The following is a 17131-nucleotide window of genomic DNA, read 5'->3' on the forward strand; positions in this document are numbered from 1 at the left end:
GAATGTTCTCCCTGTCGGGGCGGGGGGGTTGGTTGGGTGGGAGCGGGCGGGCATGCACCCGATTGCCACCTGCGATTGGCTGCACGCCGCCATTTTACGTGGACAGGCCAATTAAGGTGAAAGAATGCAGAAATCTCCCTGAGGCACAGAGCTGCCTCAGGGAGATTAGTTTGAGTTTCAAAAATTTTAGTAAAGAAAAATAAATTTAGGACATGTCTCCTCATGTGAAAATGTCACATGAGCTGGGACATGTCTATAAATTTTAATGAAAATCTTTATTTCATTTATAAATCATTCATGAAACCTCATCCCACCCGTGGATGAGGTTTCATGAAAAATGCGAAGGCCGCCTGGGCTCTTTGCCTACCCACCAACCTTAAAGTTGGATGGGCAGCTACGTTAAGTGGTTTAACTAGTTTTTAAATGGCCTTAATAGACCTTTGACAGTTCGGTGGGTGCGCAGCCAACTCCGGTGTGCATCTGCCAAACTGAAAATCGGAATGACGAACAGTGACGTCGGGACCCACGCCTGCGTTGGCGTGTGGGCTCCGCCTCCGCTCGCTGAGCCGAAGATTCCGCCCATTAACTCTGTTTCTCTCTCCACAGATGCTGCCAGACCCCCTGAGTATTTCCAGCATTTTCTATTTTATTTCAGATTTCCAGCATCCACAGTAATTTGCTTTTGGACCACTTAAAGGTAGACTGCAACTCTTAAAGGTGAGGTGTATTCTGGATTCAGCAGTGGCAACATGTGGTTAAAGAAGGATAGAAGACAAGGATGAAACTACAAAAATAGCACACGAGGCCAGAGAATGCACCCCAAAGTTTTCGGGTGCCATACTGGAGGCCTTGGGGAACAGAGGAAAGAGGTTCCTTTCCCTCAGGAGGTCAGGAGACCCTCTAGACAGATACAGAGAAGGCAGTGGGGGTAGGTAGCCATTGCGATCAAAGCCACTAGTCTAGCCATGATGACTTGATGCAGTGCTGAAAGAAATGTAATGACCAGATCGGTATATACATCATCAAATGCCATATTCTACCAACTGCACCACTAGCCTCACACACTGCTCCATTCACCGCATTCACACTCACCAATTCATTTCCCTCTTTCTTGCAAGACAAGGCAAACCATAATAGGTGGCCGGAGCAGCTAATCCACAGAGGATAGGCTTATACTCAGCCCAATGGAGAAGATGGTCCTGGTCACCATTGAAGCCGTGGCCAGTGGCAGATCTGAAACTATTGAGGATGACAGTATGTTCCTGCCTAATGCACCTTCTTGAATGCCGCTTCACTTTCATCCCACAATCTGTTTGATTTACAATCTGCAGATGGCGTAAACTATGCACTTCTGACTTTCCTCTCCTTCCCTCATCCTAACCCTGCCCTTATGCCTTTATATTTTCAAATCCCCAAGAAATGCTGCCTGACCAGGCAGTGGTGCAGGAGACTGAAGGCCTGGAGGGAGAAGAGACTGAGGAGGAAGAAACACCATCCCTTGATCTGATACTCACAGTCACTAGTTCAGACTCTGACACTGCAAGCGCTTTAGAGGACAACATAAAGGCAGAATCTGCACATGGGGAGTCACTGGGCAGGGGAAAAGAGTTATCCGTGTACCAGCTCACTAGAGAGCTAGATCAGAGGTGAGTTCTGCTGCAGAGGACTCAGATGAAGACTTTGATGGGACAATGTATCGAAGAATGCTGACGGAAATGACTGAAATGTTTGGTGCATGACACACCTGCCAGAAAGGCTGATTTCACTGTCAAGGATTATGGAAGAATCTGGCTCCAGCTAGGCACAGGGCTTTTCGCAGAACTAGGAGCCCATTCTTCCCGGTGTAGAAGTGGTTACTAATTCCATGACAGCATGTGCAGACCCAACCACGATTCAGCATCAGATGGCCCATGTCTCAGCTTCTATTGCAGCACCAGCAGAAACCACCCAATGCCTGAGTGCTACAGTGAAAGCTGAGGTAATTTAATCTCAGTTTGTTGCCATACAGGGTCAGATTGCTGCCATCATGGCTGCAGATACCAATGCTCAAAGGGATTTCCAGGATCTCACAGCAATCTGGCCTCAAATAGATGACTAGGATAGCTGAGGCACCTCTTCCTCAGGGCCGTGGCAGTGATTCCATGGAGTGTGAACCTGCTGTGTTCTCTCCTTCCTCCCACCCTGCCACTCCACCAGTGTCCTTGCTGTTGCCTGTCAGCCAGCCTAGACTGCTGCCACCCACGTTGAAGTGGTGCAGCCCAAAGTCAGACATCCCAGGGCCGGAACTGCTAAAGGGCATTCTGCAAAGGCATCTGCAGTCTCCTCCACTGAAAGTCAGCAACTTTCTACCAACCATGATGCAGCCACTGCAGTGGCACTTGGACAGGCAAAGGCGTCTGCAAGCCAGGCACTAAGGGAATGCACAAAGGTGATTAGTTGAATTTTGTATGGGGTAGCGGTTGATTTGTTGGATAAAGTGGGTATGAAAAGTTTATTTTTGTAATCACTTTTAATTCAAAATTATGACCAAGTTGTGATGGTCCATAACAGAGGGATGGTGAGGTGTGAAACTGTTTCACATTGGGGTTTTATTCACGGGAACTGGAATTGAATGATATGTTTATTGTTATGATGTTGGTAGAGACCAATAGCTTTTTTAAAAGGAAAGGAATCCCCTCAATGCCAATGGAAAGCAAAACTGCTGGACAAGATTTCACTTATTAAAACTTTTACTGTAATAAACCAACTAGTTTAAACATTAATTAATGGTTGAAGGATATTTCAAATAAAAAAGATACATTTTGATTTAAATAGTTGATACAACAACTAAATGCCTCAAAGTTAAAGGTACTTGTATTACTTTCCACACAGGTGTGGGACCATGTGTAATCTCACAGTCTTTTCAACTCAGTCTGCATGTTGTAGAATTTCCCATTTCCCAATCTATCATTTCAGCTCTTGGTCGCATTCATCAGCAGCTGTATTCCATCCAACGGCCCCGGCACAGTTACCATTGTCAAAGCACATGTCTACAAATCTCTTACTCATGTCACGAAAGTCTTGAGGGCACAGAATCCCTAGGGACACTCCTTCTCCAACCTCTTTAAAATGTCTGATGGGCTCTGGCACAACTTCAAAAGCAACAATGGGTATTTCCCAATCCATAATCCCTCACTCCTCCTCTTTTCAGTGTTCTGTCCTTTCCAATAGTATAACACACACAATAACACAGTCTCTGCTCTATTCTCAAAGACATGCTTCAATGGGGGGTTTTGTTCAAAGACTGCCAAACAGAAAACTGTACCATCTGGAGAGAATCTTGCTTGCTTTCTCTTAGCATGAATTCCCAGTCTTCTGAACTACCAAGCAGAAAGATTTAGCCCCGTAGTGCTGGTAATTTTGGTGCTACAGGTCCAGAAAAGTGATGGCCACGCCACCTCACTTAGTGTTGTGCATGCCAAATGTCATCTTTGTGAGACCATTAGTGCAGGCATTATGTGCATGCACCACAAGGATGCAGAATAGGCAGATCATGATGTCAGTCAGCATCTAATGCTGATTTGACACTAGACCTGCCATTGTTGACCTCACCACTCTAGTTACCATCTCCTTTTAAATGCTCACAACTGAACATGCATGCAACAGCATGAAAAATTCCCTATCTGTGCTATTCAAAAGGATAATCAACAACTTGTACATGAGTTGTTGATCATTTTCCACTGGTTCTAATTGAGATCTTTGATGAAGTAATGGAAAAGGTTGATGAGGGTAATGCAGTTGATGCTGTGTATATGGACTTTCAAAAGATGTTTGATAAATGACCACATTATAAGCTTGGTGCAAAATTGGGATTAAAGGGGCACTTGCTGCATGGACACAAAATTGGTTTAGGGACAGAAAACAGAGAGTAGTGGTAAGTAGTTGTTTTTCAGACTGTAGGGAGACATATAGTGGTGTGTCCTCCAAGAGTTTTTATTAGGACCTAGATCACGTTTGCTGATATCCAAATCTCTTAGCATGAAGAAAGTGAATCAATCAAAATGTTCAACATATTTTTAACATGTTTATCTGCATATTCTCCTTTTTATCTCCATTCTCCCAATTACAAACTTAAAATAAGCTTTCTTATAATATGAAAACAAAAAACATTCATAACAAAATGATTAAATTTACCTGATAATTTCTCCTTTGTACTTTTGTAGCATTTTTATTTTGAGGCCTTCAGTCTCAGAACATTGGCTTTAGGTATATCTTCCAGCAATATCACTTTGTCAGTTCAAAGAACGTATAAACTATACCTATTCATTTAATTCCCAGAATATCTCATCTGACATGTACAGTGTAAAATGCCTACTTGCACCAGTTTTTAAACCCCCAAAATGTATTATTCTCTGTATTTGTTATGGGAACAATTCCCAAACTCTTAGAAACTGGATGAACACAACTTAAACACAATGGCCTAAAATTTCACTGCAGTAAGTTGCATCAGGACAATATTATTTTGCCAGCTCATTCCTTAAGTCAATAGCCAATAAATAGTATTGAAAAGTGTGCATTACTTTTGTGATAAATTGCTTTCATCCAGTTTCACTTGCCAGTAACCATCCTTCGCATTTCAGGTAGTAAAGATATTTGCCTTGGTAAGTTGTGGCAAAATTCCTTTTGTTGGCATGGGGTAGTGAGATTGCTTTAGTGCTTTATTTAGATCCTTTGGGCCTAAGCATACTCACAGCTTTACTGGTTGAATCAGCCATGACCACTGTTTGGGTTTTGAAATGCAACAGTACTACATGTCTGATCTGGTTTGCCACAGTCATGTGACCTCTGCCATCAGGCACTCTCTCTCTGTAAGCAGGCATTTTAGATCAGTTGAATAAAGATCTCACACTAAGAAAGACACTAAGAAGCATTACTGTCTTTGAATATGAAACATGGTATCAGGAGAGGAGCTAAAATAGAGTTTTGAAGCCATGGAAATTATGCAGAGAAGCCATAGCTCAGAAAAGCACAGAAATATTCAAATCTGCTAAAAACAGCTGAAAAAGGACAAGGAAAAGCACTCACAAACCAAAGGCTGCAAGTGAGTTAACATGGCGATAAACATTCCCCTCCCTGCTCTGATAGAAATGAAAGGTGATATGTGGCAGAACTTGCAGTTTTTCCACTTACAATTAGCTTGCAACAGATTTAATTAGCAAGCCAGAGCTGATACATGTAGCTACACTTCCAACACTGCTGGGGAGGGTCTGCTGCAAATTATATTCCACCCTAAATCTAACCAACAAATAAAGAAAACAGATGGCAGAGATTTTGAAAGTCTTGAAAGCACGCTTTGAACCATGAGTGAATGTAACATATGAATGCTATGAATTCAACACTAGAGCTCAAGGTGAAAAAAACCCATTGATCAGTGTGTGGCTGCAGTAACACAGCTTGCGAAATCAAGTGAATTTGGGCAACTAAAAGATCTGAGTAAAGATATAATTCTCTTAGAAGACCCCTCAGAAAAGCAAGTCTACTGAAAGAGGATAAACTTACACTCAAGAAAGTGATAGACGTGTGTAGAATTGCGGAAGTTCTAAAATGTCAGGTCGAGCATATGTATGACAGAAAAGACCAGGAGATGCACTATGCTGAGAGACATCCAGGCTGAAAGAGCAGAACAATCACGGACAAAGGGCAGAATGCGAATACTGTGGATGGCATCATACCAAGGAAAAGAAGGATTGCCCAGTGTGGAGAAAGCAGTGTTTTCACTGCACACAAGTGCTTAGCTAGAAAGAAGCAAAACAAGCCTATATAGACGGCCACTGGAGCGATATTAGCAGAAGAAGTCTGATGAAACACTATAACGATACAACAGGTTGGTTCCATCTAGTCTATAGGTGATAAATGGTTTATGATTGTTACAATGATGACTGCAGAAGGAGAGTATCAAGTGAACAAGAAGTGTCAGATCGACACTAGTGCTTCATGCAACATTGTGACCTTCACAGACCTGAGCGAAGTGGCTGAACATAGTGGTCCAAAGATGAAGCCCTCAAAAGTAAGGTTGCAGCTATATGGTGGCACGATACTCATACCAAGAGAAAAAGTTAGCCTGAGAACCCAATGTAATGGCAAGAAGGAAGATCTTGAGTTCCAGATCATAGATGGGATGCAACAGCCACTCATCTCATCTGGAACAAGTCTAAGGCTTGGACTGGTAACCCTAAACATGCCAATAGAGATTCACAACATGTCGCAGCACAAAAACCATTGACTGCTGAAAAAATCCTAGAGGAGTACAGAGATGTGTTTACAGGGTTAGGATGTCTATCTGGAAAATATCAGCTAGAAGTAGATGAGACTAAGACTAGTTCAGCATCTGCCAAGAATAGTTCCAACTACCCTCAAGTCGAGCCTAAAAGGCAAGATAGAAGAGCTGGAAAGGAAGGAGTAATCAAAAAAGTGACAACTCCTACAGACTGGATTAGCAGCATGGTTGCAGTGAAACAACCTGGAAAGCTGTGAGTATGCTTAGGCCCAAAGGATCTAAATAAAGCACTAAAGCAATCTCACTACCCCATGCCAACAAAAGGAATTTTGCCACAACTTACCAAGGCAAATATCTTTACTACCTGAGATGTGAAGGATGGTTACTGGCAAGTGAAACTGGATGAAAGCAGTAGCTTTCTAACTACATTCTGGATGCCGTTCAGGAGATACAGATGGTTGTGCATGCCGTTTAGTATTTCCACAGCCCCAGAAGAGTATCAACACAAACAGTATGAAATAGTTAGTGATCTCCCTGGAGTGGAAAGCATAGTGGATGATCTGCTAGTCTATGGATGTGGGGACACAATGGAAGAAGCTGCAGCTGACCATGATCAGAATTTAACACAACTGCTAGAGCGAGCTCACCAGATGAACCTAAAGCTGAACAAGAAAAAAAATGCAATTGAAGACGCCTGAAGTCAAGTACATAGGTCATGTATTGACAGCAAAAAAGTCTTCATCCTGATCCTGACAAGGTGGGAGCTGTAGCAGTTAGGCAGCAACCAACAGATGTGAAAGCAGTGCAATGATTTGTTGGATTTGTGAACTATTTAACAAAAATTTTACCTAATTTGCCATCAGAGTGTGAAGTATTACACAAGGATATACAGTGGTATTGGGGCACAGAACAAGAAGCAGCATTCACTAAAATCAAACAACTAGTGATGACAATGCCAGTGCTGAAGTACTATACCATCAATGATGGAGCCACCTTGCAGTGTGACGTCAATGAGACAGGCAGACCCTGGAGCAACCCTAATGTAGCAAGGTCAACCAGGTGCATTTGCATCCAGGGCACTGACACAAATGGAATGACGCCTGGCTATTGTTTTTGCTTGTGAGCATTTTCATCAACACCTGCTTGGGAGAGACAAAGTAACAGTAGAGTCTGACCACAAGCCATTTCAAAGCATTTTTCTCAAACCGCTACTATCTGCTCCAAAGTGTTTGCAAATAATGTTGCTTCGGTTATAGAGATATCATTTGTATGTGACATACAAACAAGGGAAACAGATGTACATCGCTGACATGCTGTTGAGAGCAGTGCTCCCCATGAAGAAAGTTAAGGATGCTACAACAGAATGTGAAATCTTCCAGATTCAACCTGAAACAGCAGCTCGACATAGTCTAAAAGTCAAATACCCAACAGAAAGATTAAATCTGGCAGACAAGTGCCTTGCTCAAATCAGGAGAACTACCCAACACGATGCAACTCTCCAAGTGCTACAAGAAGTGGTGATGAAAGGATGGCCTGAGAGCATCAAGGACATATCTGTGGTCACAAGAGCATATTGGGCATACAGAGATGAAGTGACAGCCCAAGATGGCATCTTGTACAAAGGAAGTAGAGTCATCATCCCTAAGGAGATGAGAGGAGAGATGCTGAAGTGCATCCATGCAAGCCATCAAGGAACTGAATCAAGTCTGAGAAAAGCAAGAGAAGTGTTCTACTGGCCAAACATGAGCAATGAAATTAAGGAGCACATTGGCCAGTGCGGTATTTTAACGAGTACCAAGCTAAACAACCTCGAGAGCCGTTGTTGATGCATGACATCCCAGACAAACCATGGATGAAGTTGAGAGTAGACCTCTTCATTCCAGCAGGAACTGATTATCTTGCCACTGTAGACTACTATTCTGCCTACTGGGAGTTAGACCAGCTGATTTCAATGACAACAGGAGAAATAGTAGAATGCCTGAAAGAACACTTCATTCGTTATGGCATTCCAGATATAGTGATGAGTGAAAATGGCCCTCAGTTCACGAGTGAAGAATTCAGCCACTTCACAAAGGATTGAGAAATTCAACAATATACATCATCATCATCACACTATCCCTAGTCAAATTGAAAGAATGAGGCAGCAGTGAAAATCGCCAAATGTATCATCAAGTAATTGAGAAAATCTAGCACAGATGTACACAAGGCAATCCTCAAGTGGAGAAACACACCAAAAGAGGGCATGGAAAGTAGTCCAGTCCAAAGACTAATGTCACCCTGGCCACAAACTACTCTTTCAATAGCAAAACAGCTACTGAAACCAGAAGTAGTAACAGGCATGAGTGAAAAAATCAAGGTTAAACAGCAGAAAGACAAATTACATTTTGATAAGACTACCAAACCATCGCCAGAGCTGAGCATTGGAGAGCCCATCAGGCTGTAAACCTTCAATGATCTCAACAGGAATCAGCCCATGTGGAAACTTGGGACATGTGTAGAGAAATTGTCACCTTGATTGTATGCGGTGGAAGTGAAAGACCAAATATACCGGCGCATCCGCAGGCATATATGAACAATCAGTGAAGCTGTTCCTTCACCACAGTCAGGGAGAAGGGATCTCACCAGCTGTATTAAGTACAGAACTACATTAATCCATGGGTTCCCAAGAACAGCAATGGAACAACAACAATTACCATGGCAACAAGTGCCACAAGAATGACACTCTCCGGACAAGGAACATCACCCAGACGAACAGTCAATGACAACGTGCATGCATACCATTAACAGATCTGCGGGCAGAATTTTCTCTCCGTTGGGGGGGAAGTTCAGGAGTGGGCACGTGGAGGCATGCCTCCAATCCGCGCCGCCATTTTACATGGGTGGACCTATTAAGGCCCGCCCAGCGTGACGTCCACCAGGAGGTGCTATGTGCTCCCTGTGCAGGCAAGGGGGGGGGGATTTCCTGGGCCGAGAGTGCACTTTTTCGCACATGTGCACGAAAGAGCGCACTCATCTCCCTGAGACTAAGTGCTGCCTCAGGGAGATCAGCTCCAAATGTAAAAACGCTAAAATTGAAAAATAAAACTTCCCTGCCATGAATTGGGACATGTCCACCACTTTTAGTTAAACTTTTATTAAATTTTTAAAAACCTACATGAAACCCCATCCCGCCCATGGATGAGGTTTCATGCTTTCTCTGAAGCCCGCCAGGGCTCCCAGCCTGCTCGCCAACCTTAAGGTTGGACGGGCAGGTCCATTAGTGATGTTAATGAATTTGTCAATGGTCTCAATAGCCCATTGACAGGTCGGTGGGCGCACAGCTGATTCGGCTGAGACCCGCCGACGTGAAAATTGAAATGACGCAGGGTGACGTCGGGAGTTTCACTCGATGTCATCCTGTGTGATTTTATGCGTCGGGGAGCGAGCCCCACTTGCCAACTGGGAAATCTTGCCCTGCATGATTTAAAGACAATTGCAGGTGCAGAAACTGACTAGTAGAGCAAGCAGTTGTTAATGCATGGAAACAATGGGTGTACAGTGGGTAACTTGGGTAATTCATAGTTACCAATGATCATGCATGCAAATTTGTCTTTTGTTCATTAGGAAAAGGGGGGTTGTGTTTCTTTTGTCCATTATAAAAAGGGAGATGTTTGGGTTTTGAAATGCAACAGTACTATATGTCCAATCTGGCTTGCTGTAGTCATGTGACCTCTGCCATGAGATACTGTCTCTGTAAGCAGACAGTTTAGATCAGTTGAGTAGAGACCTCACACTAAGAAAGACACTAAGAAGTACTGATGTCTTTTGAACGCAAAACAACCTCGACTATAAAGGAAGTTTTGACTACTTACTTTTACAATTTTGGCAGATTGTAGATTTGCTAACCAATGATTCTAGATCGCTGTCTAGACCAAGCCAATAGAAAAAATTTCCTGCTATGGATTTAATACTGACTATTCCTCTGTGTTCAGTATGGAGTTCTGCCAGAATCCTATCTCTCAAAGAGGCCACCTTGTGACTCCACTTTGTGCAACCCTGCACAGATGACAACTCATTCCAATAATTGTGGAACGGTTTCAGTTCTCCATCTGTAACTGGTCAAATTATATTCAGCCATTCAATATCTGTTCATAGACTCTTTTCAACACTGAGTCTTCTAGAGTTTCAGCTGCAACTTCAGTTGCATTGATTGGAAAATCATCATCTGATATTCCTGTTGTGAAGATTTCACCTTCACAGCCTACTTCTGAGTCCTCATGTGGCAAATGAAACAATGCATCAGCGATAGCACTCTCTTTCGAACTGTGATATTCAATGTTGTAGTCATATTGTGAGAGAGGTACAGCCTACTGCTGCATCCTTGATGCTGCCAGCGTTGGTATTGCAGACTTTGGTCCTAGAATAGCTAGTAAGGGGTTCTGATCTGTTACTGATGTGAAGTTTCTACCCAACAAAAGCTGGTGAAATTGTTTGATTCCAAAGGTTATTCAAAGGCCTTCCTTTTCTATTTGTGCTTAGTTGGTTCACCATTGGTAAGGATGCATGACACATCTGCTATGAGTTCCTCTTGACTATCATCTATGACATGACTGATCACTGCTCCAGCTCCACAGTTAGAAAAATCACATGCTGACTTCAGGTCACAATTTGTGTTATAATGAACAAGTAGTGCATCACTGGTCAAGCTTCTTTTATAGGCATCATAAACATCTTGTTCTTTAGACCATTCTTATTTCACATCTTTCTTCAACAACTTATAGTGGAAAGCTCCAGCAGAAATTGCAGGTAGTATTGAACCATACCTAGAAAAGATCTAAACTCATACACATATTTTGCCTTTGGAGCATTGACTCTAGTCTCTATCTTCTTTTTCACTGGTTTCATTGAATTCATGCAAAGGTACACCACATCAGCTTGCAAGAAGGCACACTTGCTCCTTTTCAAATTCACATTGTGATCATTGAGCCTTTTTAAGAATTCATCCAACACTAGAAGATTCTCCTCCTCTGCTACAGTCATTATTAATACATCACCCTGATTGCACAAGCCATGCAGCACTCCTTGCAAAATCTTATCCATTGTAGCTTGGAAGGTTTTTACTGAAAACTTCATGCCAAAGGCAGCTTCATGTAGGAGTATTAATCCATGTGTGTTTATCATGAGATATTGCTGATTCTTTCGATCTGCATTGAACTGTACAGAAGTGTGGAAAAATCCAACTTTGTGAAAAGCTTAAATCCCACTAACTCTGCATACAAATATTGATAGGTTGATAGTGGATGCTTTTTATCACCCACAGTCTGGTTGATTGTAGCTTTGTAGTTCCCACATGGTCTCATGGTTTTGGCTGACTTGGGCACTATTACAATTGGGGTTGCCCAATTACTATGCTGAATTTTCACTAGCACACTATTTCTCTCTAGCTTCCTTAGCTCCTCTTCAACCTGGGTTTTGCATAAAGCATAAGGAGCCAGCCCAGTCTTGCAATATACTGGTTTTGCATCAGGCCTGATTCAGACGTGGGCATCCACATGGATTATGCCTTCATAACTGTCCTTGAAAATGTTATGGTAACTATCCAATAGCTGATCAAGCTTCTTGGTCGTGTTAACCTGAAAAACAAGCTTCCAATCTAACTTCAGCTTGCAAAGTCAGTCTTTGCCCAATTCTTGCATTCAAGAATTGTCTTGTCCTGAGTCTTGACCACTTCACTTTCACCTTCAAGTTCCAAAATGTTATTAACATTGAAAAAAATGCCCTTCCTTCAGTGTACAAAAGTGAATGGTTCTCAAACACTGTCATATGTTCCTAGCCTTCCATTGTTCCATGTAATGAAGTCACATTATCCCATTTACAAATTCAACAGTGACATAGTAAACACTTTCATTCAGCTGTTCAAAACCAGTCCGGTCAGTGGTTGAAAATATCATTTATACCTGTGAGCTTTACAATATTTCTACCTGGAAAGTTCTCGTCAGCAAAGAGCTTTCTTTTGTATTCTTTTTTTAACCTTTCCTTTTCAACTCCGTCTACTAAAAAATATTTTGAGGCCCTCTCCCTGGTCTGATCTGGGCCAGTTTCTACCGCAGACTCCAAAGCACTTGGAAAAATGTCTCTCTTCAGTTACAGCGTGGTTTCGCATGGCGCCGATTGCTCTCACATTGATCCATGATGGAGCAGGCCATTTTCCAGACGTGTGCAAAAACTTATCAACACCTAATCAAACTTTCCAGGCCGTTGGGTCAATTCCAGGCACTGTGGCTTCAATACGTTCATCTTCATTGCCAATTTTGTGGCATTTTGCATGGCCTGAAAGAAGAGGACCAACACAAGATATAGCTAGTTCAGAAAACTAGATTTACTGCGTCATTACATACTGTGCATATTCAAACATGATTAACAGCATGAATACATTACCCCATTTAAAGGATTCAGGCTTCCTTTATGTATTGTTGGCTCTGCTATATTTCTCATCCTCCTCCCAATCATCAAGCTACCTATAGAGAGCATGATTAGCAGTAGCAGCTTCACAAATGCATCTAAATGAGACTGTAGCATAAAAATGGATCAAGTGTCCCACTAAAGTCATCAAACAGCTGGGGCAGATGCCCTGTCCACTACCCACTTGATTTGTACTCCAAACCTAAATCAACCACCCATATATTAAAATGGTGGCCTTAGCCTAAAGAGGAATTTTGTTAAGGACATCAGCAGAACTTATTCTTCAGATAGTATTATGGACTCTTTAACATTCACTTGAACTACTGGAACAGGCAGACAGGACCTCCATTAAACATCTAATTTAAATTGACATATGTAATCGTATATGATCTATTAGACCTGGGAGTGGTCGATGCTAAAACTGTCTGCCGAAATTGGGAAAATGTTACCTTCTACTGCTCTACCTTCACCAAAATTTAGTAAAAATAATGAAAATCTATCTACATGAATTGTATTTGAATTTCAATCTCCATTGCCCTCTGAGGTAGGTTGATTCCATTGAGTTTCACTGTTTAGCAACATAGTTACAGCAGCCTGAAGTAGAGCAGATGCCCCATTTCTGGGGAGTGGAAAATAATCAATAGGCTCAGATCTGTTCTGCAGAAATGGAAATCCTGCCAACTCAACAAGTGGAATTGACCATGGACACAAAGAATCCCAGGTGATTATAAAGCATAATCAGAAGTTAAAAAGCAGCACTGAGGCCTATGTGAGCAGCAGTGTAAAATGTTCATTCAAATAATAGGTCAATTTTTTGTTATGTTTACTGTGAGCAAAATTTTTTAACTAATAGATAGTTTTTCTTAATAAAAATGTATGTAATTCCTGAATTAATTTGAGCTGAAATTCAGATCAGAAAAGATAATAGTGATTTAATTAAACATTGAAAACAACAAATGTATTAACACATGACTATATTTCTGAGCAGGTCTTTGACTGTCATTTCCTCCCTCATGAAGTGAAATACACACATAATGGATGCCCTCTGCTAGAGGAAGATAATGTGATGCTAAGAATATATAGGTAATCCAAATAATAATCATATATTATCTATGGTATGAACTGTTTACCCATTCAATTACCTTCAGTGAAGATATGTTTGGATTGCCATGATATAAAGGCAATGATGAATAGTCATTCTTAAACAGATGAGGAAAAAGTATCATGCATATTATCCACATTGTGTATATGTAACCCAAATTTCAGAAATGTATCTTTCTCTCTACACACCATGGAAACATTTTTTTTTAGTAGTTTTATTTTGTGATTTTGTACTCAGCAGAATAAGGGAGGTTAGTGGCTAGGGATACAACATTTTTCATTTTGCATATTCAGTATCAGCACCCAGTACTCCAAGGTCAACTTGCATGCAAGGTAAAACTTGCTCTACTCTGGCTTTTTAAAATTCTTTCATGGGAAGTGAGTGTCACTGGCAAGGCCAGCATTTGTTGTCCATCCCTAATTGCCCATGAGAAGGGGTTGGTGAGCCACCTTCTTGGACCGCTGTAGTACATCTGGTGTAGGTACACCTACAGTGCTATTAGGGAGGGAGTTCCAGGATTTTGAACCAGGAGCAGTGAAGGAACAGCGATATTGTTCCAAATTAGGATGGTATGTGACTTGGAGGGGATCTTGCAGGTGTTGTTGTTCCTATGTGCCTGCTGCCCTTGTCCTTCCAGGTGGTAAAGTTCTCAAATTTGGAAGATGCAGTTGAAGGAGACTTGGTGACTTGCTGCAGTGCATTTTGTAGATGGCACACACTGCTGCCACAGTGTGCCAGTGGTGGAGGGACTGAATGTTTAAAGTGGTGGATGGAGAGCCAATCAAGTGGGCTGCGTTGTCCTTGATTGTGTTGAGTTTCTTGAGTGTTGTTGGAGCCACAGTCATCCAGACAAGTGGAGAGTATTCCATCACATTCCTGACTTATGTGCCTAATAGATGGTGGACAGAAATTGGGAAGTCAGGAGATGAGTTATTCACCTCATAATTTTTAGCCTCTGACCTGTTGTTGTAGCTACAGTATTTATAAGGCTGTTACAGCTAAGTCTCTAGTCAATGGTTCCACCTCAGTGTGTTGTTGGTGGGGGATGCAGCAATAGTAATGCCACTGAATTCAAGGGAAGATGGTTTTATTCTATTTGTTGGAAGTGGTCATTGTCTGGCACTTGCATGGTGCAGAAGTTACTTGCCACTTATCAGCTCAAGCCTGAATGTTGTCCAAGTCTTGCTGCACATGAATACAGACTGCTTCATTATCTGAGGAGTCACAAGAGGTGGTAAAAATCGTGCAAACATCAGCAAACATCCCCACTTCTGACCTTATGATAGAAGGAAGGTCACTGATGAAACAGCTGAAGATGGTCTAGGACACTACCCTGAGGAACCCTTGAACCAATGTCTTGGGACTGAGATAATTGGCCTCCAACAGACACAGCCATCTTCTTTTGTGCTAGGTATGACTCCAACCAGTCGTGAGTTTTCCCCCCATTCCAATTGACTTCAATTTTGCCAGGGCTCCTTGATGCCACACATGGTCAAATGCTGCCTTGATGTCAATGACAATCACTTTCACCTCACCTCTTGAGTTCAGCTCTTTAGTCCATGTTTGGACCAAGGCTAATGAAGTCTGCAGCTGAGTGGCTCTGACAGAACCCAGACTGAGCGTCAGTGAGCAGGCAATTGCTGTGTTAAGTGCTGCTTTGCTGATGATCGATTGGTCGGATTGGATTAGGGAATTTTTCACATTGCTGGGTAGATGCAAGTGTTGTAGCTGTACTGGAATAGTGTGCTAGCGGTGTGGTTATTTTTGGAGCATGAGTCTTCAAATGTACTTCTCCAACAATGTGTCTCAGCTCTAGGTACTTGCTGCTGCACATGCAACATAGGTCTATTTCTTACATCAGGCATCTCTGAGTAAGATTCCCAATTAAATCCAAAATAATGGCAATATTGTGCTGCTGAGCTATGTCCACTAGGAATTTGATTGACACTGTACAACCTCATCTCATAGAAAATGAGATAGAAAATAGTAGAAACTCTCTCAATACTGCATTTTGCCCACAAACCCTCTAATCCACTGCATGCCAGCCTGTCAGACTCTTATACCCTGTCCTGTGGTGTCTCCCTGGGTTCGTTGCATTATCCTCCATTTGCTGAGATATTGATGCAGTTTGTCAAAACATAACTTAATTGGTATCCTTAGCATCTACTAGAGAAAGATTATTTTAATCCCATTTTATTGGCTTTGATTTGAAAAATTAAAAGGTAGATTTTGAAGCCATAACATCACCTCATTTAATTGTCATTTTGACAAAAGGTGAAACCAAATGAATTTTAGTCATCTTGCATTGACCAGCTTTTATTTGAAACTGCTTAACTATTTCTTTCATCCGGTAGGGATGGGATTAATTCTGTCCTCTAAATTAATTTTAAGGAGGTAGATGATAACAGGCTTTACAGGCTAGTGGAGCTGGGATAGACCCTGTGGTGGGGGGCAGGGAAAATAGGTGGAAGCCGCGTGGCTGTCGGATGCATTGCACCTCCATGGAATTTCCCAGGGCAGATTGGAATCCGGGTTGGCGTTTGGTCCATGAAAGTAGGCAGCTAATTTGTGCAATTAAGGCTCCAGTTAGAGGCCATTTTGCATCAGCGATGGTATTTTACCAATGTCGGAGCAACTCCCCCCACCTCCAACTGCCATGTACAGAGGCCTCCAGCTCAATCCAGGGTAAGGTGCCATCAGAACCAAACGCTCCATGCCCCAATGACAAGGTGGTGAGGATGAAAGGCCTCACCTGTGAACAGGCCTGCAATGGGGGTTCCCCTCCAACTCATTGTCCCTACCGACTTTGGGCATCTTTATTTCATTGCTTCTCTGCAACCAAGGGTGCCTCCATGTTGAGGTGCCTTTCCCCTTGCCTGTCTGCCTTGGCAATGCCCGCCTCTTTAGATAGAGCTGCCAGCCTGACATCATTTTGCGCCCTGGGCCTCAGCCTCAGGACCACGGCCAGCAGATGGACTGATGACGTGGACAGGTTTGGGGTCCCCATCAGGTTCCTATGCCCATCATCTCCTGCTCTCCTCACACATTTTGAAGACATTTTCTAATGGAGGTAATGGGTGAAGAAGCAGAAGTGTCTGTTTCAGGACAGTTTTACTCTCAAATGGCCAGTCTTCAGCAGGAAGTGATAACAGCGGAAAAGCTAACATCAATTTATAGCGTCTTACCTGTTGGCAATGGCACCTGATTCTAAAATTGTGCCAGTAAACAGCACACGTTTATCCTATTTTTGGGACCTCACTCAAGCATCCACACAAGAGACCCTGCAACACATCCTTACTGGCGCATGTAGAGATGTCCAGATGAAAAATACA

General features: G+C 42.4%; 1 protein-coding gene across 1 annotated transcript in view; it reads left to right on the top strand.

The window, feature by feature from the left end:
* frem1b (Fras1 related extracellular matrix 1b) overlaps positions 1 to 17131 on the top strand; it is a 262434-nt gene that overhangs the window by 58813 nt on the left and 186490 nt on the right. Inside the window, exon 3 of the mRNA XM_078561195.1 lies at positions 13686 to 13780. Within this exon, the coding sequence (XP_078417321.1) occupies positions 13686 to 13780 (95 nt within the window). The remainder of the gene's footprint in view (positions 1 to 13685; positions 13781 to 17131) is intronic.

Source organism: Cetorhinus maximus, chromosome 17 (genome assembly GCF_964194155.1).
Source record: "Cetorhinus maximus chromosome 17, sCetMax3.hap1.1, whole genome shotgun sequence".
In the NCBI taxonomy this organism is placed as follows: domain Eukaryota; kingdom Metazoa; phylum Chordata; class Chondrichthyes; order Lamniformes; family Cetorhinidae; genus Cetorhinus; species Cetorhinus maximus.